A 21608-nucleotide genomic window follows, 5' to 3' on the forward strand; every position below is an offset into this window, starting at 1 on the left:
AAGCCTCGGCAGTCTTCTCCCTGGCTTCCCAGAGAATCCTTGGATAAATCCCATCCGGCCGAAGGGATTTATCTGTTTTCACACTTCCTAGAAATTCTAAGACCTCCACCTTGTGAACCACAATCCCACCTCCTCACGTCACCTGTATCTCAGTATTCTCCTTAACAACGTTGTCTTTTTCCAGTATGAATACTGACGAAAAATAGTCATTTAGCGCTTCACCTATCTCCTCTGATTCCACACACAATTTCCCACTACTGTCCTTGATTGGCCCTAATCTTACTCTAGTCATTCTTTTATCCATTATATACCTAAGAAAGCTTTAGGGTTTTCCCTGATCCTATCCACCAATAACTTCTCATGTCTTCTCCTCATTCATCTTAGCGCTCTCTTTTGGTCTTTCCTGGCCACCTTGTAACTCTCAATTGCCCTAACTGAATCTTCACATCTCATCCTAACATAAGCCTTCTTCTTTCTCTTGACAAGAGATTCAACTTTCTTAGTAAACCACGGCTCCTGCACTCGACAACTTCCTCCCTGTCTGACAGATATATATTTATCAAGGACACACAGTAGCTGTTCCTTGAATAAACTCAGTTTCTCTTCATTCACTCTATCAAACTGCCAGAAGTGTTTGAATGTTTCTGTCAAGTGTCCCTTCGATAAGTTCAGCAAAATAACCTCAGAATTCTTTCTCACCTCTCCACTTTATGATAAGTATTTTATCCCTGCTACAAAGCTAATAGTCAGAGGGCAGTTAAGAGATAACCACAATGCTGTGGGAGTAGAGTTACAAATAGGTTAGACTGACTGAAGAAGTCAGAATTGCTCCCCTAATCAGCAGTGTTAGCAGACTGCACAAGGTAATTCAAAACCAAAAGTTATACATTTGCCAGCAGGGATCACACAATAGTTTTGGGAATAGAATCCCTTTCTGGCCACTCCCATTCTAGTCAAATATTGCTGAGGGAATCAATGGCTGTTTCCATCTATTTGTGTACAGTATAATAACATATAATACCGTCATCTAATTCATTGATCTATTGGGGATGGCCAGAAGATCAAGAATTTTAATACATTATGCTACAGTGTACAAATGTCCTGCTCAAAGTCTCATTACCTGTTTTAGATGTAGGTTTGCTCGCTGAGCTGGAAGGTTCATTTCCAGATGTTTCGTCACCCTAATATGTAACATCTTCAGTGGGCCTCAGGCGAAGCAATGCTGAAAATTCCTGCTTTCTATTCATATGTTTGGGTTTCTTTGGGTTGGTGATGTCATTTCCTGTGGTGATGTTATCAAAACTCACTCTCATTACTTGTATCCCATGTGGATTCGAACACTAGTCAAAATAATGAAAGGCAGGAAGGATCCTAATTTATTATGGCAACTGTGTCCTGTAGAGTATTAGATTTGTAATTTGCTTTTCCATGTTTTTATTTCATGTCATACTGAGGATAAGTTTGATATGTATGGATGATATTGGTTGTGTTAAGATACCTTTAAGACAAATAAGATTGTGGAAGTATTGCATTGTTGTAGACTGAATATGATTTTCTATTGTACAACCTGAAAAGCATACTGAAAACATATGTTCTTACAGTAATTCCAGACACGCTCAGTGCAACAATGGCACCCCAGACCCTGGATAAAGTTGAAGGTGACTCCCTGGAACTGGTCTGTGAAGTATCCAAAGAAACATCACAGCACACGCATGTGGCTGTCACATGGTACATACAGAAGGGAGATCAGAATCTCACAGTTATCTCTCTAACAAAAGATTTCATCCTACGTTCCGGAGATTCATATAAACAGAGACAGGCATCAGGAGATGTGCGACTAGATAAGATTGGTGTGACTTCATTCAAACTCACCATCTCTAAACTACAGATGTCAGATCAGGGCGATTACTTTTGTGAAGGTGCAGAGTGGATTCAAGACTTAAATAAATCCTGGTATGGCCTGTCTAGTAAAAATACTGAAGGTACCACAGTGAATGTTAAGAGCATAGGTAAGACTCGTAACTACAGAAAATTATCTCCTTTCACAGCTACAGTTTCATAATCTGAATGCTTCAACTATTGTAGTAAGAAAATCACATGCAATATCCCGCTGAACTTCCTCTACAAACTTTTGCAATGTGTATTGAAGTTGCGAAAGGCTTGAAATTGCATGTTCACTGTCTACTTTATGTGCATTAACACAAGATTTATTACTAGAAAGGCAAGATAGACACAAAGGAAAATGTTGCACAATTGGATGTTAGCTTGAACTGAAGTCAAGTCATGTAAGAACAGACTCCTGTTGTAATTCTATGGCCAGCTCTCAACAATGTGATGGAGGCAGATTTCTGGTTTTGCAAGTGCCTGAGAGGATGCTTTGGCCCACAGCAGTCCGAGAAATTAGCTGCTGCTGCAGGGCTGCAGTTTTCACTAGCTTATCAAGGTTATAAGTTGCTACAGAGATTCTGAATACCTGGAGGAAATGTAACAGCACAGAAGAAACCCAGAGTTTTAGATGGAGCTTGATGCAGCTGTTGTTCTGTCTGAGGGGCAATGATACTAAACGATCACAAGAGTATTTAGAGTGTGAGATAGTATAGAAAAGGAGCATATGTTTTCACTGAGGTATCACACAAAGGTCCAGCTCAATTTGATACCTACAATCTGGAAAGACATTCAGAATATAAATTCAAATTTTAGTTTGTGTACATGCATCTGGGGCAGACAGAATGAAAATTGTTCATGAATTATTCAACTGGTTCCTGGTGGACTCAATCAATTCCCAATGTTATTCTCCAGCAGATACCTAAAAAAATATATCTATTCAATTCTGGTTTTGTTGATTCATATAGCATGTCAATGTATCACATGAATATTTCTTATCATTTGTATAGAAAATTAAGCAAAGTATGGTTCATACTGCTATGGAGAAAGGATTGAGATTTAACATTTAAATTCTTCTGAGGAAGCAGAGTAACAATTATAATCTTTACCAAGTTAACTCAACTCAAAATTTGAGAGAAACTATTCTGTCTTCAGCTACCTCAAAGCAAGTAGGCATTATTTAATTGCTAGCCACATTCTCTCATCCGTGATGGAGATAGAAATCCACTGGAAATGCAGGAGTTATTTAAATCAAAAAATCAAGGATTAGCATTGTTTCAGGGTAATTCTTCTAAGTTAATTTGTAGTGGGATTCCATCCAATCGAAAAAATACACTTGTCAAGTTGCTTCTGCTGAACCGGAGAAAGGAGAAAATAGTTCAAATGCAAGTATCTTATTTGCTTAGATTCCCTGCAAAATGGAAGTAGACCAATTAACCCAACAAGTCCACATTGACCCTCCAAAGAGTAATTCACCCAGACTCATTCCCCTACATTTACACCTGACTAATGCACCTAACACCATGGGCAATTTAGCATGGCCAATTCACCTTACCTGCACATTTTTGGATTGTGAGGAGAAACTGGAGCACCCAGAGAAACCTGCACAGACACTGGGAGAATGTGCAAACTCCACAGAGACAGTCACCTGAGGTGGGAATCGAACCCAGGTCCCTGGCACTGTGCGGCAGCAGTGCTGACCACTGAGCCACCATGCTGTTCTTGTTGGACTGTTTATGTATGTACATTTATACATGTGAATATATACATGTGGTGGATTGCCCTCTTTGAGTTGAGAGACAATGTAAATATTTTTATAAGCCAGGCAAATTTGGAACAAATTATTTCTCATCTGGTTTTGTTCAAAGTCTGTGATCTGTTTGAAGACATCAGTGGGCGAGAAAAGCAAAACACCTGAGGATGCGAGTAAAACGTGATGCATTTGTTAGAAAAACAACATGAATCAGAACAATCAAACATGTTGTAAGGTTTGATATTGAGGATGAGGACAGCGATTACTTTGGAGTGATTCATTACTGCTATTCAACAAATCTGTGTTCAGTCTATTAATCAGGCTGGTCGAGGAGTGGTCATTCTGCTGTATCACTAGGTTAAAAAATTTTACCAGAAGCTTGAGACATAACAATGGAGCTAAAATATAGTATTGAGGATTTTCTGTCCAGTTCTTGGTTGGCTACGAGACACCTTAACTGATGATCAAGTAAAAACACATTTTGGTTGAAACTAAACCTGCAAAAACTTTGAATAAACATTCAACGATATAACAGAGCTTGCAAATGAGAATCTCATTGACAATATATCACAGATATGAAGGCAAAGACTAAGGAAGTTAGCTAATGTTGATTAATCTTCCATTAATTCAGTGTATTCTCAATCTCGGATAGTTGCAATTCTATCCTCTTTCCAGTATATTAAAAGCTTCAGTCTGACCATGATTGTCCATTATGTCACAATACCAAAATTGGACCCCTCAATTATTTAAAAATCATGCTTTCATTCTGAGCATTAAGAATTGATATATTCACTGGTAATCTGCCAGTATTCTATAGTTGATGGCTTGGGTAAAGGAATCCATCATCCACCCATCTGCAGCCTTGCATATTGGTTTATAATGGTAGTGTCCTTCATAGAGTGGGTAGCAATTTCAGAAACACTTGCAATAGAGACAGGAATGTTTGTCCCATGGATGTTTAGACTACAATTAGAAAATTATAACATTATTAGGTTCAATTAATTATCTCATTGAGATTTGATAGGCATTAAAATCCACTACAGGCATCCTAGTGACTGGGCTCCTCTGATTCTTTAGTCCCAGTTGGCTACTATTCTAACTTATTTTTATTCATTCACAAGATGCAGCTGTCACTGGCTCAGCTTGCATTCATTGACCTTGAGAAGACAATAGTGAGCAGTCTTTTTGAACAGTCACAGTCCGTGTGGTGTAAGTACACTCAGTGCTGTGAGTGAGGGACGTTAACAGTAAAAGAATGCTGATGTAGTTCTAAGTCAGGATGATGAGTGGTTTGAAGGAGAACTGCAGATGGTGATATTCCCATCTATCTGCTGCTGCCCATGTCCTACATGTGATAAATGTGAGTTGGAGCTGGCTAACGGCCCTTTGAGTTGTTGCAGTACATCTCCTAGATGGTACTGTTCCCACTGTGCTTCAGTCAGGAAGGAGTGAATGTTGACGGTGACGGTTGGGCTGCCAATTAAGTGAGCTGCTTTGTCCTGGATGATGTCAAGCTTCTTAAATGTTGTAGGAGCTGCACTCATCCAGGCAAGTGGAGAGTATTCCATCCTGACTTGTGTCTTGTAGATGGTGGATAGGCTTTGAGGAGTCAGAAGATGGGTTACTCATGCACCCAATTTGTTTTCAGATTAAACCAGTTGGTAACTTTTAGGTATGGTTACATGCACTGGCAGCTGGATCAAAGATTATCTGGTATTTGCAATAAAACACAGTAAGGTGAAAGAGCTGAGCACATTTGGATTTTGCAGTCCAATTGAACAAAATCAGATTTTAGTCTTTGTTCAAATTCAGCATAAGTAAACATTCATGTGTGTGCAGGTAAATTGTTTGTGGGGAAAAATTGCAGATACCACAGCCAGTTATTTTGGAGCCTCCCTTTTGATGCCTTTGCATTGCATTTATACATACATAAACAAAACAAATGCATAGATATAATATGTATGTTAATTAAATTCCAAACTTTCCTCTTTTACTCTGCTCTCAGCTGTACTGTTCTTTTCGATGACAACCATTGAATGGTTTGCTAGGAGTCTGACTAAGTGGCAGTGACAGGAGACATAAGAAACAATAATGTACAAGACAGGTTAATTATAGCAAAAACAGTCTGAGATGTACAAACTGAAGGGCTTTTGTTGAAGTTTGAATCACTGACCTTTTGATGAACGGCAATATTATGTTAATGCACAGAGTGAATCACTGCTCTTAACCTTCATGAGGCTTCAATTGCTGATGTGATCAGTTTCAGCTTCAATGGCACTTTTCAGTTTACACCAAAGAGAGCATTTTACAATTTAAAAGTAACCTTTATGGTGCAGGGTGCACCACTTAAAGGCAGATGTAATAAGTACCTTTGTTGACTCATTTTGGATGACTGCCAGTAGTGAGCTGGTGACAGTCTCTGAATTTTGATAAGGAGGCATTACAGAACTTGAATTTTATATTCAATTGCTTCCATCTCATTTTGATCCCTTAATCTCTGTGCACATTCCATTACCCCTCTCCAGTTATGAAGGTATGTTGCTCTATGCCCTCAGGATTCTTAAGCAAAATAGGAAAGATAAATTAGATCCATTTATGTTAAGTAACAGTTTGAAGAACATTGAGAAATTTAGCAGATCTTGTTTTTAAAAAGAAGGAAGTAATTATGCTGCAAGTATCTCCCTAGACCATCAAGAAACCAATGCAACCTATGGAAGTTTTTTCTGGCAATCTCTCCATTAAAGCAGATTCAGTACAAGGCCAGTCATACTTCCTCTAATCTTTTTGCATAACTTTATTTCTTGGGTCTACATTAAAGTCAGAATTGAAATGGAGGTCTTTTATCCAACTAAAATTTGACAAATTTGCTCACTTTGGTTTTTACTGGCACAGTAATGATATTCATTTTATTTCACACAGGTAACCAGTTTCTTGCTCTGATTAATGTTGACTTCAGTGGCTTTAATGTAGGAGGCTCACTGGAAATATTCTGCACAGTTGAAGCTCAGAATTTCCCAGAACGTTTCTTCTCTGTTGCCTGGTTCTTAAACAACAGAGAGATAATCCGGATTGGACCAAATGCAGTACCATCTTTTCATGGGGACTATAACATGAGAGAGAGCCTGGGAACGGTGGTGGTCCATAAGAAAAGCGAGAGGGTTTATGTTCTGAAAATGTATCAGATTCAAGTAGAAGATGGTGGCTCTTATTACTGTCAGGCGGAGGAAAGTGAGAAAATTTCATCTGCAGCATTCTCGACTAATAAATCAAAGGAGATCACCATCACTGTTCAACGACCTCGTAAGAAACCTGCAAATAAATTTTATTGTTTCTGCTAGTGATTAAGGTATTAGGAGCTGTATTATGTCATGGTTCCTTGTCTAATTAAGAATATCCTTGCCATAGAGAAAATGGGAACAAAGATTCACCAGCTTGACCCCTGGCAAAGTTCTATGAGAAGAGAGTAAAGAGACTGTGTCTATATTCTCTGGAATTTAGGAGAATGAGAGGTGATTTCATTGATGCAAACAAAACTTTTACAAAGATTGGTAAAATGCTGCAGGAAGGATGTTTCCCTTGGTTGGGGAGTCTAGCACTGGATATCAAAGTCTTAAAGCAAGAGACAGGCTACTTAGGATTGAGATGAGGAGGAAACTTTAGAATTCTCTACACCAGAGGCCTGTGGATGTTCAGTCTTTCAAGGCAGAGATTTATAGATTTATAGATACCGGTAATAAAGATATCAGGGATGTGGGGATAGCACTGACACAGCCTGCAATTCAACTAGATAACGGTTGGTCTTTTATCTCAACACTGTTTTCCAGTACTATCCCCAATATCTTTAATATCTATAAATCTGTAAATTTCCATGAAATTTAGAAATCCCAGATACAATGAGATACACAATGAGATCATCTCAGGCATAGAAAGGAAGCAGGCTCAAAAATGAATGCTCTCAAAGCTATTTTTTTCTTGTAGCGAAGATGCAAGTATACTCCATTTTAATAGGTATAACAATTTATACTACAAGAGAAATAGGGCTGCTAACTGAAATTGAAAAAAGGCAAGTTGACTCTGGTTACGATGTTGCTATAGGGAATGTAGCAGGGTGGTGTTGCTCCCCCAAGATTTTGATTGCTAGAAAAGGTGCTGTATGTAGATGTATCATTTTGCTTGCAGAGACAGCCCCCCTGCATATGAATATGTGTCGCTCGTAGCAAGTGGAAGTGAACCACATTGTGAACTTGATGAATGATCTTTACGTAATTCTTCATATAATTGTTCACATAATTCTTGTCATAGCATTTTATGGAGAACATTCTAGACTATGTCTATCTGTCTCTCTGTTTTATTAAGATGATTATTGAAACCTACTTCTTTGATCAAACCTTTTAGATACCTTTTCCCGATTTCTCATCATTCAAGAAAAGTCTTGAAAATTCTTAAGTGCTGTGTATAGTTTTACTCTGTAAAGTGTGCTACACAAATGTAAGCGATTATCATCTGCTGATGTTCACAAACCTCTTAGTCTTCACTGTGTGTCAGCTAGCATCTTTGATTAAACCCAGAACTTACACTTTTCCAATGTAGCCTCCTTATATTTCTCACATTATACCTATTCTTGTCATTTTACAGAAGCCAACCTTAAAGTCATAATCGACAGTAGTATGACTGAGGTTTTGGAAGGTGATTCCATTCAGTTTACCTGTGATATTCATTCAGCAAGTGCAGCTTATGGGCAGCTCTCTATTACTTGGCAAATGACAAACGACCAGAACCAAAACCGTGATGTCATTGGAATGAACCAAGCTGGTATTCAGGTTACTTACCAACCTTATCAGGAGCGAGTGATCAGCAATGACATCAGAATGGCACGAGTGAAATCAAATTCCTTCACATTGGACATTTATAATGCCCAGACTTCAGATCAAGGACAGTATGCTTGCAAAGTGATGGAATGGGAAACAGAATCTAATGGAAACTGGCGCCTTATTGGAGAATATGTCAGTGACAAAAAGGCAGTAACTATCAAATCCCTTGGTAAGCAATTCAGTGTTGAATATTGTGGTATTTCACTTAAACAATTGCACGATTCACAATTAGACAAAAGGGATACTTTTTAATAGGATGACCTTTATTCTATCATACATAATCAAGGCACAGCATTCTGCAGTCAATAAAAGAATTTCCATTGCCTTCATGGTTATGGTCAGCATAGTCATGATGGGCCAAAGGGCATGTTCCTGTGCTGTATTGTTCTACACTCTATGTTCACTGATTAAGCTGATGGCAAAATGCAATGTAATAAAATGCATTGTGTATGGAAAAAAGAATCTTCCTATTTATAAATTTTGAAGTAAGCTCCATTCAGTGTCTCCTTGCATCATTCCACATTGAATAAATGAGTGAGTAACTTTTGATTAATTGCTAAAGAGGTGGGTGAGAATATTTGAGAGATGAGGGGCGAATATTTCTCTTACATACCTGACATCTTTGAAATAATTGCCCATAATCCAGGGTTGGCCTCTTCTACTCTGTCTCACTTCTGTGCAGCTCAGACAGGAAAGGTATCGGGAGTATCTTGTTGGCCCATGATGCTGAATACTGAACCCACAAATGATTGAGCCACCACATTGTTTCATGTAGGAAATGTGTTTGAATTGAATGGATGGCAACAAAGGTGTTAAAAATTGGAAGCAATTGAATAGAAAATGATGGAAGTGCATTAAGATCAGAGAATCTGTAAAAACACAAATGAATTTTGAAAATAAGGGGCTACCCATTAAAATGAAGAGTTGGAGATATTTTTTATCCCTCAGTGGATTGTAAGCCTGTGGAATTCTTTTCACTGGAAGTGGTGGATAATTTTAAGACAGAGTTAGATGGATTCCTGGCTACCAAGGGGATCAAAGTTCATAGTGAGCAGACAGGAATGTTCAGTTGAGTCCATGATTGCAGCCTTGATGTGTTCAAATGACAGAGCAGCTTCAAGCGGCCTACTGGCTCAGTGATACTCTTATAGTGTGACACCCCCTTGCATGTTTGTATTTTAACTCCGAGCAAGTTCCTCACATAAACTATTTCAGTGAGTTTGTTTCCATACTTGTAGTCAGCCACAGCAATTTAACCACCAGGTCTGGTGTTAATGCTGAAGGGCTTTTGCCCGAAACGTCGATTTCGAAGCTCCTCGGATGCTGCCTGAACTGCTGTGCTCTTCCAGCACCACTAATCCAGAATCTGGTTTCCAGCATCTGCAGTCATTGTTTTTACCTGGTGTTAATGCTGCTAGTTGTCCTATTGACCTGATAAAGATATAAAGAGGCACCGAACAGCTACTGCATAAAAAGATTCTGCAATTAACAGGTAACTGGCAGGACGGGTGTTCAGCCTGATCTACCTGTGCTTTTTGTGGTTCTGCAAAGGAAAGTTTTAGAATTATCTAAAGAGCCGCTCCCACTTTCAGATAAGGTGTCTATTGGAATCTGCCTATCGCGAAAACCATGGTTTCACTGTTCAAAAAGTCATTGAATCAAACAAAAGAGCATTGTCCTGGTCCAGTGAACCCAGACCTGTGCTGTTTTTAAAATATTGAAAAAGGAAATTGATACCACAATATTGCAAACAATTTTTTACCCCCTATGGGAACACTATGATTTGATTTAATTCAACTGATACAGTTTGGGATTCAATGGTCTGTACTAGAAAGTCTCAGAGAGCTGCTGACAGTCTTTGATTTTTCTCTTTTGTGTTTGTAGAAAGTAACTTTCAGGTTACTGCAATCACCCGGACTCCAACCGTGAAGTACTATGGTACCTTTGAACTCCAGTGTTTCATTAGGCCGGTAGATATCACCCATGTGCCAGCATCTGTAACCTGGAAATTCCAACCAGCCAATTCTAATGACAGCTACAACCTTGTTACTTTCACCCATGATACTGCGATTAAGTGGGGGAACGTGGCAGAGAACTTCAAAGGAAAAATGATTGTGGTGAAATCTGTGTCCAATGCTGTCCGGTTGAGTGTCTCAAGGGCCAGCAAATTGGAAGCTGGAAAGTTTCTATGCATCGCAGAATTATGGGGAAGGCGTAATGCAAACAAATGGGTCCAAAAAGCCAGCAGAACATCAAACATCCTGGAAGTAAAGGTCAGACCCCCAGGTAAAGTGACAGGCTACTTTTTATATTTACAGCATCAAAGTGGAACTGGGGGTTCTGAGGAAGGGTCATTGGAACCAAAACATTAACTCTCATTTCTCTCCATAGATGCTGCCAGACTTGCTAAGCTTTTCCAGTAATTGCTATTTTGGTTGCTGATTTCCAACAGCTGTTGTTCTTTCAATTTTTATTTAGGTAACTTTACTATCTTTGTAGTCACAAGAGACCACAGTCTAGTCTGTTTTTACTTGCCTCTTTGCCCCTTTGTTATTTGTTGGAAATTTCTTTGCATCTCTAAGTGGGAAATTCTATGGGCTTCTCTCTCTACAAGCAGCCACTTAATTTACAGCCCTCTTTTAAAAAAAAATGCATTTTTTTAGAATTACAAGCTCAAACTGTCCATAGTACTTCAGAGTGCTGACCTGTAGTTAGGACAGTGATAAATAGACATTAGAAGAACATCAACAAGAAGACTAATTCCACCATTGGTTTCAATGATTGAGCACACAAAACTACATCACAAATATCTGTAACCAACTTATATAAGGAAGGATACCTTTTCCAAAAAGAGAGTGCAGAAGGGATTCACCACAATGATTCCTGGAATAGCAGGACTAAGCATTGAGGAGAAATTGAGATATTTTAGTTTAGAGGTAATTTTACTCTTTAACCCAGTGGGCTGTGGAATTTCACATTTTGAGTAAGATCAATAGATTTCTAGATGTTAATGACATCAAAACGGATTGGAGTTAGGGTGGGAAAATGGCTTTAAGGAAAATGATGGGGCAGGATCTAGAATGACCGAGCAAGCTCAAGGGACTGAATGTCCCATGTCCTTCCTAATTAAATAGATTCTTCGAAAATGAGGTTAGTTGTACTTGTCTGAAGTACTATAGTCAAACAAGATACTGTATTATGCCAGTAATACAATGTCAACCTTATGCTAAACTGCAGTTTTGTTTCTTTAAAAGAAAATCTGTATTTTAACATATATTGGTTTTCTGTATATATTGGTTTTCTGTATATATTCTGCTATGAAACATTACATTGAACCTGACGACATGAGAAAGGAATTCAGTTCATACTACATTTCAAAATCTGTAATTTATTCCTTGAATTTGCTGTCTTTCTGTACTTTCTGGGAATTGGTTAGGCCATTTTTGGAATACTGTGCAATTCTGGTCTCCCTGCTGTAGGAGGAATGTTTGAAACATGAAAGGTTCAGAAAATATTTACAAGAATGTTGCCAGGGTTCGGGGATTTGAGCTGAGAGAGAGGCTGAATAGACTAAGGCCATTTTCCCTAGAGAGTCAGAGGCTGAGGGGTGACCTTATAGAAGTTTATAAAATCATAAGGGGGCATGGATAGGGTAAATAGGCAAAGTCTTTTCCCTGGGGTGGGGGAGTACAGAACTAGAGGACATCGGATTAAGATGAGAAGGGAAAGATTTAAAAGGGACTTAAGGGGCAACTTTTTCACACGGAGGGTGGTGCATTTATGGAATGAGCTGCCAGAGGAAGTGGTGGAGGCTGGTACAATTACAACATTTAAAAGGCATCTGGATGGGTATATGAATATGAAGGGTTTAGAGGGATATGGGCCAAGTGCTGGCAAATGGGATTAGATTAATTTAGGATATCTGGTCAGCGCGGACAAGTTGGACCGAAGGGTCTATTTCCATACTGTACATCTCTGTGACCCTATGACCCTAATTAAAATGGCATTAATTGAACAGTGAGAGAACTAACCAAGAGTATGATAACCTGATATTTTAATTCACTGATGCGTAGAACTAAGACAGTTACATGAAAGAACTGGATAAAAATTAATTTATACTAAAAGCATGAATGCAAAGATGAGAAGATCATTAATGTCATGCGTTCATAATTACAGTATCTTTGGTGTTCTTACATTATAAATCATGGGTGAGTTTATATAACAAAACTAGTAGTTAGCTATTGACTGATTTCCATGGTATATCACCTTGAAACTAAATGTTGCAAAGAAATACTGTGAAATTATTTTGACAGGCTGTCTTTTCCATTTTTAGCTTGTCTCTTGCAGCTTACTAAGCAAGTTACCACAATACATAGAAGGATCAATGACATCACTGAACTTGAATGTAAAATTTTAGCTCGAACTCAAAACGATTCTCAATTCTCAGTCACATGGCTCTTCAGTAAGACACAAGGACCAAATGTGAAAGGGGAAAATCTTCTGGAGATTGATCGTAATAATATTGTCCAGTACTATGGAGAATTGCTTACTAATTCTCAGAAGAAAATGAAATTTCAGGATGAGAAGTCCTCTAGTGATGTGTACAAGTTAATGATACTGAAAACTGATATGAATGACAGTGGAAATTACTATTGCCATGTAACGGAGTGGCTTTTGGATCCCAACAACATCTGGTATAAAGTGGGAGAGAATACATCAGCAATGACAATTGTCAAAGTGCATACAGCAGGTAAACAAGTTTCCTACATTTCTCATAAAAATTACAGCACTGAAACAATCGACAATTTATTTATTGAATGCTATGAATTATGACAGAGTTAGATAGATTCTTGTTTGGCAAGTGACTTAGAGGTCATCCGGTGGAATTTGAAATTCAACCAGATCAACCATGGCATTTTTGAATGATGGCACAGTTTGAAGGACTGAATCGTCTACTTCTGCTCCAATTTCGATATGTTCTTATTAAGCCTGCTTTTTAAAAAAAAAAATCCTGTCCTCTGTCTCTTTCACCATTCCATATGAGCAGCACGGTGACTCAGTGGTTAGCACTGCTGCCTCACAGCACCAGGGAATCTGGTTCGATTTCAGCCTCAGGCGACTGTCTGTGTGAAGTTTGCACATTCTCCCTTTGTCTGCGTGGGTTTCCTCCGGGTGCTCTGGTTTCTTCCCAAAGTTCAAAGATGTGCAGGTAGGGTGGATTGGTGATGCTAAATTGCCCTGTAGTGTCCAGGGATATGTAAATCAGGTATGTTAGCCATGTGAAATGCATGGTTACAGGAATAGGATTGGGGAATGGGGCCTGGGCAGGATGCTGTTCGGAGAGTCGGTGTGGACTCATTGGGCTGAAACACATGTTTCCACATTAGAGGTGTTCTATGAATCCTAGATGGCTGCAGCACTTTCAAAATATTGACGAAAAAGCAGGTCTGCCAATGGACTCGATTTAATACTCTCCCACCACTACCGCAGCTGATTTCAGGCACCAACAGGCCGAGGATAGTTGTATAGATGTTTATTTTTATTCAATCTGATTGGATATGTGATGACACACCTCTGGGGCAAGTGGAACTTGAACTCAACCTTTTTGGCCACTCTGGATAGCAGTACATGGCTTGTTCAAAGTCATATAATGAGTGCCTATCCCTCTTTCTTAGACTCCAATCGCTTGAGAGATGAGAAAATCAGATGAGTTCATGGCTTAAATGAAAAATTGTAATTTTATGTTTGGGCCCTTCCATCTCCTTTAAATTTAGGCTCACGTAGTGCTGTAGAATGGCACATTCCTGCTTGCTCACATAGCTCCTGTCAGTCTGAGCTGCATAAATAATAATCTCTGACTCTAGAAAGTGGAGCAGTGACTATGTAACATTAGAATGGCAGACAAGGGACTCACCCTGATTGTCCTGTGGTTTTTTATTAATCCAAGCTTAGATCCTTAAAAGATGAAAGTTTTGGAATAACTTAAAGAAAAAGGAAAATTATTTAATTGCTTTATTCTCAAAGTATACATCAGTAAACTCTTGCTGTTCATTAACTGTGTTATATCAAACATTGTAGACTATTTTCAAATGTGGGAAATGGAACTCTCTGATAAGTTAAGAGAAATAAAGACAAATCCTGCCAGTCTTATAGCAGTTGCAGAAAGAGACTTGGCGGAGGACAGAGGGGCTGGTGGGTGGTGGTGAATAACCAATTATAGTGTTTAAAGATTAACTGGGTATTATAGAAGTGAAACAGGATTAGAAGTAACCAAATATTGTACATATGATTCAAAAGGGAGAGAAATCGGAGTCTGACAACTACAGTCCAAAAGACTTATGTTGGTACCAAGTAAAATATTGACAATGATACTATAAAATTGGATATACACTGCACAATAATGTCCAATGAAATTGCAAATCTCTTATGTATTGTCTATTACAAGCTGACAAAGTGGTATTGGGTCATTTTCATGAACTGCTACAGCCTTGGCGGTGGTGGCTTCAATATAGTGCTACAAAGGGAATTTCTATGACTTTGACACAGTGACAGTGAAAGGATAATATGTACATTCAAGTTAGTCCTGACATTATAACTTAGAAAGAGAAAGTTCTGTAATGAAAATCCTTTTAAACCTCCTTGATGATGTTACAAATAAATGGTGAAACTTTTGCAATATCATTAATTTTGCTTTTTCAGAAGACCTTTAAAGTTTGACTTGGAGGAATACTTTAAATTAAACAAAATTCACGGGAGTCTAGGAGCAAATGTAACTTAAAGGAATTGAATGAAAAGGCCAGATTTAAATATGGGAAACATAGTCCGAGTGTGGGGGTAACAGGTGGAATCCGTGTTAATGACCCTATCATTGTTGTTGAAGTTTGACCCCTTGTTATGACATTAGTGGCCAGAATACAAAAGCACTTGTTCAAAGTTCAGGTGACATAAAAATATCGAACATTTCAAGAATGAAAGAAGAAGTGTTTCAATTTGGCAAGAGATTGCCCACACAATCTGTGGAGGAAATCTAATGCAGATAAAGGCAAATTAATTTACATTGTTTAAAAGGAATGAGAAGCATGTAACATAACAAAGGAAGTAGCACAGGGACATTGTGTAAAGGCTCTGTATCGTTTGTAGACTCAGCACTGTCCCTGTTGATACAATGTGGAAAAATACTAAAAAGAATGCACAAAAATATAGAATACACAGCAGAATAGTGGAATATTAATTTTCATTGGTTATGTTGAATGTTTTAATTCACTGTCCAGGTCTCAGAGGGAATATTAACTCTGAATTATAAGATTCCACCTACTAAGCTAAATCCGTTCTTCAAATTCTTTCACAGGCTGTGATTGGCTAGGGCAGCGTTTAGTGTTCATTCCTCATTGCCTTTGAGAATGTTGTTGTGATCCATCTTCTTGAATTGCTATAGTCCGAGTGATTTTGGCACATCCACAATGCTGTTAGCAAGAGGGTTCGAGGATTTTGACCCAGTGACTGGGAAGAGGCGGTGGTATATTTGGATGGGAAATTGCTGGTTATGTTCCCATGTATCTGTTGTCCTTGTCTTTCTCAGTCAATAGAGGTTACAGAATTTCATTTCTAAAGTTCTGCCAAAGGAGCCTTGGTGAGTTGCAATAGTGCATCTTGTCATGCAGATCTAAGTTTACTATTTCCTACAATCGTTCTACACTCTTTAAACTTAATAGCATACTTTTACAGAAGCCTGAACACACTCATCAGCCGGTTTCGTAACAGTTTCTACCCTACTGTTGTTAGAATACTGAATGGACTCTCAAACTCTTAATGTTCGCCTGCACCTGTGTTTTAGTTTTTGCCACTGTTTACCTATTATTTACTATCTGTGCTACTTAACTATGTGAGCTGCCTGTATTGCTCACAAGACAAAGCTTTTCACTGTGCCTCGGTACATGTGACAATAACTTCAATTCAATTCAATATTATAAACTGGTGTCACTGAATGTTTAAGGCAACAAATGGGGTGCCAGTCAAGTGGGCTGAATTGTCCTGGATTGTGTCAACTATTTGTGTTGTTGGAAAAGCCCTCATCTAGGCAAGTGGAGAATGCTCCAACTGTCTCCAGACTTGTGCTTTGTAGATGGTGGACAGGCATTAAGGAGGTACAACATGAAGAATTCTGTGGTGAATAGCCAGAATCTGACTTATTGTTGTAGCCATTGCATTATGCAGCTGGTCCAGTTCAGTTTCTGGTCAGTGGTAACCCCTAGGATGGTGGGGGATTCAGTGATAGTGATGCCATTGAATGTTATATGGGTGATGGTTCTTGTTGAACTCAACTGCCAGGCATTGTAAAGAATGAATGCACTTGCCACATATTAGCTCAATGTTGCTCAGGTCTAGCTGTATATGGACAACAGACTATTTTAGTACCTGAGGAGTGGTGAGTGGTGTTGAACATTGCTCAATCATCCTGAAGAAGGGCCTGTGCCCGAAACGTCGAATCTCCTGTTCCCTGGATGCTGCCTGACCTGCTGTGCTGTTCCAGCAATAAAGTTTCAACTTTGATCTCCAGCATCTGCAGACTCACTTTCTCCTCAATCATCAGTGAACATTCCAAGTTGTGTCCTCCAACAATTATAACTACCTTTTTACTGATCTAGGTATGACTCCAACCAGCAAAGTGTATTCTGTTGCACCCGCCCCGCTCTGCCCCACCAGCTCCTATTGATCCTAATTTTTCTGGGGTCCTTGATGCCATACTCAGTTAAATGTGGCCTTGATATTAAGAGAAGTCATTCTCACCTCTCCTTGAGGGTTCAGCTCTTTAGTCCATGTTTTCATCAATGCTGCAATGAGACCAGGAGCTGAATGACCCTGATGGACACCAAGCTGAGTGTTAAGTTATTACTCAGCAAGAGCGAATTGAAGCTCTGTTGATGACTCGTTCCATCACTTAATTGATGATTGTACAGAATGATGGACAGTCATTGGCCCACCTCAACACTGGTTAGTAGGATCAGAAAATCTTACATGGCTGTTTTGATGTGTGAGCATTTTTGAACAAACAATTTCAAATGGCAGAGGAAGCTTAATGGCAGAAATTCTCAACTTGATTAGCATTAAATATTTATTTAAATTTGATCCACAAAAAAGCAAACCACATGATTCATCCCTACTTGCATTGCAAGGGTAGTAGTGAAACCATTTGAGTCATTGGGAACAATGCAATGATGTTGTAGCTCTGATGATATTACATGAGGATTATGTAGTGATAACGAGGGGATGAGATATGTGTCCGGGTCAGCGTGTGTGACTTGAAGGGAAATTTGTTGATGATTGTGTGGCTATGTCATTGCTGCACTTGCTTAGAGCAGTGCTCGTAGAGCTGTAAAAATGATGAAATTTCTTATCTATATGCATCTAGATATGGAGGATCTTCTTCAGGCTGTTCATACCTTTGCATTTGCAGGAAAATTGAACATTCAGCCTCAATAGGTCTTTCCTCCTCTTGAAACACATTTTACAGCAGGCTGTTCAATGTTTAGTTTAGTCTATGTTGGTAGTTTAGTCTATATGTTGGTAGTTTAGTTGGTAGTTGGTAGTTTAGTAGACAGATAGTTTAGTCTATCTGTCACATAAATTGTACTCCTAATGTCATGTGCCCATATTCAACAGAAACTAACTCTCTAGTAAGATTAAGATGGAATTCTAGAATCTGTATTGTGCTTGTGATCTTTAAATGTTAGTGAACTCACTAGACTAATGATGGTTAATGAAGGCCTGTATCAAATTGAAAGATCAAACAGAAATCCTGTGATTGTGGTAATATTTTAAAGCACAAAAAATAAACCTGTTCAGACTGAAAGCTAGTGTCAGCTCTGCATTGTTCAGAGATAAAACTGATATACAAAATATCCAACAAAAGACAAAGACTGATTATAGCTTTGTATGTGGGAAATCATGTCTCTCTGACTTGACTGAAATTTCTAAAGAAGTAATGAACAGGATTGATGAGGATAGAGTGGTGGATGTGATTTATATGGACTTCAGTAAGGCTTTCAATGGGGTTCCTCATGGTAGGCCGGTGATCACACAGAATACAGGGAGAATTAGATACAGAGATGGCTTGAAGATGGAAGACAGAGTGTATTGGTGGAGGGGTGCTTTTTAGATTGGAGGCCTGTGATCAGTGGTGTGCCACAAGGATCGGTTTTAGGTCCACTGCTTTTTGTCATCTACATAAATGATTTAGATGTGAACATAGGAGGTATAGTTAGTAGGTTTGCAGATGACTCCAAAATAAGAGGTGTATTGGACAGAGAAGATTACCTCCGATTACAACAGATCTTGATCAGATAGGCCTTTGGGCTGAGGAGTGGCAGATGGAGTTTAATTTAGATAAATGTGAGGTTGTGCAGTTTGGAAAGGAAAATCAGGGCAGGATTTATATACTTAATGGTAAGGTCCTGGGGAGTGTTGCTGAATAAAGAGATCTTGGAGTGCAAGTTTATAGTTCCTTGCAAGTGGATTCATAGGTAAATAGGATAGTGAAGAAGGTATTTAGAATGCCTGCCTTTATTGGTCAAAACATTGAATATTGAAGTTCGGAGGTCATGTTGTGGCTATATAGGACATTGGTTAGGTCAGTTTTGGAGTACAATGTGCCACTCTGGCCTCCCTCCTATAGGAAACTTGAAAGGGTTCAAGAAAGGTTTCAAAGGATATTGCCAGGATTGGAGGGTTTGAGGTATAAGGAGAGGCTGAATAGGCTGGAGCTGTTTTTCTCTAGAGCATCAGATGCTGAGGGGTGACCTTACAGAGATTTATAAAATCATGAGGGGAATGGATAGGGTATATAGGCAAAGTCTTTTCCCCTGAGTTGCGTGTCCAAAACTAGAGGGCATAGGTTTAAGGTGAGAGTGGAAAGATATAAAGGGGACCTAAAGGGCAACCTTTTTCACACAGAGGGTGTTGTGTGTATGGGCTGAGCTGTCAGAGGAAATGGTTGAAGCTGGTACTATTACAACATTTAAAAGGCATCTGGATACATATATGAATAGGAAGGGTTTAGAGAGATATGGGCCAAATGCTGGCAAATAGGACTAGATTAATTTAGGATATCTGGTTGGCATGGATGAGTTGGACTGAAAGGTCTGTATATCTCTAGACTATAACTGGCGAATGTACAACACTGTCAACAACTGTGGTGTCTTTCATATCTTGACTAAAGTCAAATGGTAAAGTAAAACATGTGCAGTGTTAGCTTGATCAACAGATCTTCAAGATAGAATTTGTAATTAAGCCTTGAAGAAAACAATATTATAGTTTATTGGGCACATTCTCTGTCAATTCACCGCCAACATGGACTGTGATTTTTCTCATGTCCAAGCAAATTTCATGTTTTTTTCTCGTATTATTTCTGCAGATGTAAACCTACAACTCAGTAACAATAACGTAACTCTATTAGGCAATGAGAATGCTGCTGTTGAACTTGAATGCCAGATCATCAACCAGACACAGAGACTATCACAATTTTCAGTCACATGGTATTTCCAGAATGCTGACAATCCAAACACCAAGGAGACAGCACTTCTCAAAACTGATCAAAATAATATCCTGCAATACTTTGGAGACCTGCAGATAGATCCTCAGAAAATGATGAAATTCCAAAATATCAAGACCTCCAGTAACACCTACAAGTTGATAATACAGAAGGTAGTGCAGAGTGACAGTGGTGTTTACTTCTGTGATGTGGAAGAATGGGTGTCTGCCCCCCAGAATGAATGGGTTATACAAGGACATGCTCGCTCTGGATCAACAGTTCTTCAAGTTCAGATACCAGGTAATATATATATATAAAACTATTTCACCAGAAACCAACTTGTTCAATTAGGCTGTTTCTGAATCAGGCTGCATGGAAATGATGCAAGTTATGTTAATGTTAGAATGGGATTTTCGGTTAATTGTATGTGAAATATTGACCGTTTTCTTTCTTTTCACTGACATTTGAATCAAACACAACCTTCAGAAAGATGAGTTACTTCTGGTTTTGTGTGTGTGTGTGTGTGTGTGTGTGTGTGACTAGTATCTTTATATCTCTATAATTCAAGTTGACAGCTGGTATGTAGAGAGGAAGTGAAGGTTTTCGTTCTGATACTTGACAAGTAAACTGCAGTAAATGCCAATATAATCCGGTCAGAATGCAAATTGGTGGTAGTAAATTGCCCCAGTAATTGCCAGTGTTATATACATTGAGGAACTTAGAAGAAAACTGCCTTTCATCTCAGGGATTTAGGTGCTAATTTTGCCCAACTTCTGAAGATTTAAAATTCCCCTGTCCCCTGCTTATAAGGGCCGTACATTAAGTCATTCAGGCAAGCTCAGTTCAGTTCTTAGTGTCTGCATGCTCAAAGTGCACAACTTCTCACGCATACAAACATACAAATTAGAAACACAAGTAGGGCATTTGGCACTTTGAGCTTGCACTGCCATTTGATAAGATTGTTCTCTTAACTCTACTTTCCTTCCTATACCTTAATTTGTGGCTAATTGACTTTAACTCCGTAATCTTGCTCTGACAACAGAAATTGAGTGTTATACTATGTTGTTTTAGTTCTGAGGTCAAACTAAAATCAATTTGGAAAACAGAATAAGGTGTGGTACATACTCCATCTGACTGTAATGTACCTGAATTGAAAGTGAAACCCAGGTTTTAAATTGAGTTTGGATACATGATTTGGACTGTGATTTGAAATTTTATCTGTTGCCTCAGAAACCTGATTATTTGAACTCCCGAGTCTCATTTAAATCTCACTGGCCAACTTACGACCAATAATTGTCAGGGAGCCAATGGGAAACACAGAAAATCAAGCATCTCCTGCCCAACACAAGGTAGCTGCTATTACCTGGATTTGGCCTTGTGGACTGTGCAACAGGAAATCACATGGTTGGAAAGTGGGGGAGGGTATTGGTGTTGGGAGAGCTGCCCATGTAAGTGAGAGGCCTAAACGTTCCCTGTGGGCTCATAGCCACAAAGGGAAGAAAAAAAATCTTAGCTGTTCTGTTAGTCACAACTCTTCCTCCCCCATACCTTCTCTGATGAGAAAGCTGCAGTA

The 21608-nt window shown here is 38.9% G+C and overlaps 1 protein-coding gene across 1 annotated transcript in view; it reads left to right on the forward strand.

Annotated features, from left to right (window-relative positions):
• The window catches only part of igsf3 (immunoglobulin superfamily, member 3), a 50804-nt gene that overhangs the window by 23486 nt on the left and 5710 nt on the right, over positions 1-21608 (forward strand). Inside the window, exons 3-8 of the mRNA XM_043700920.1 lie at positions 1602-2009; positions 6557-6937; positions 8273-8677; positions 10393-10794; positions 12842-13258; positions 19919-20335. Of these exons, the coding sequence (XP_043556855.1) occupies positions 1602-2009; positions 6557-6937; positions 8273-8677; positions 10393-10794; positions 12842-13258; positions 19919-20335 (2430 nt within the window). The remainder of the gene's footprint in view (positions 1-1601; positions 2010-6556; positions 6938-8272; positions 8678-10392; positions 10795-12841; positions 13259-19918; positions 20336-21608) is intronic.

Source organism: Chiloscyllium plagiosum, chromosome 12 (genome assembly GCF_004010195.1).
Source record: "Chiloscyllium plagiosum isolate BGI_BamShark_2017 chromosome 12, ASM401019v2, whole genome shotgun sequence".
Taxonomy (NCBI): Eukaryota; Metazoa; Chordata; class Chondrichthyes; order Orectolobiformes; family Hemiscylliidae; genus Chiloscyllium; species Chiloscyllium plagiosum.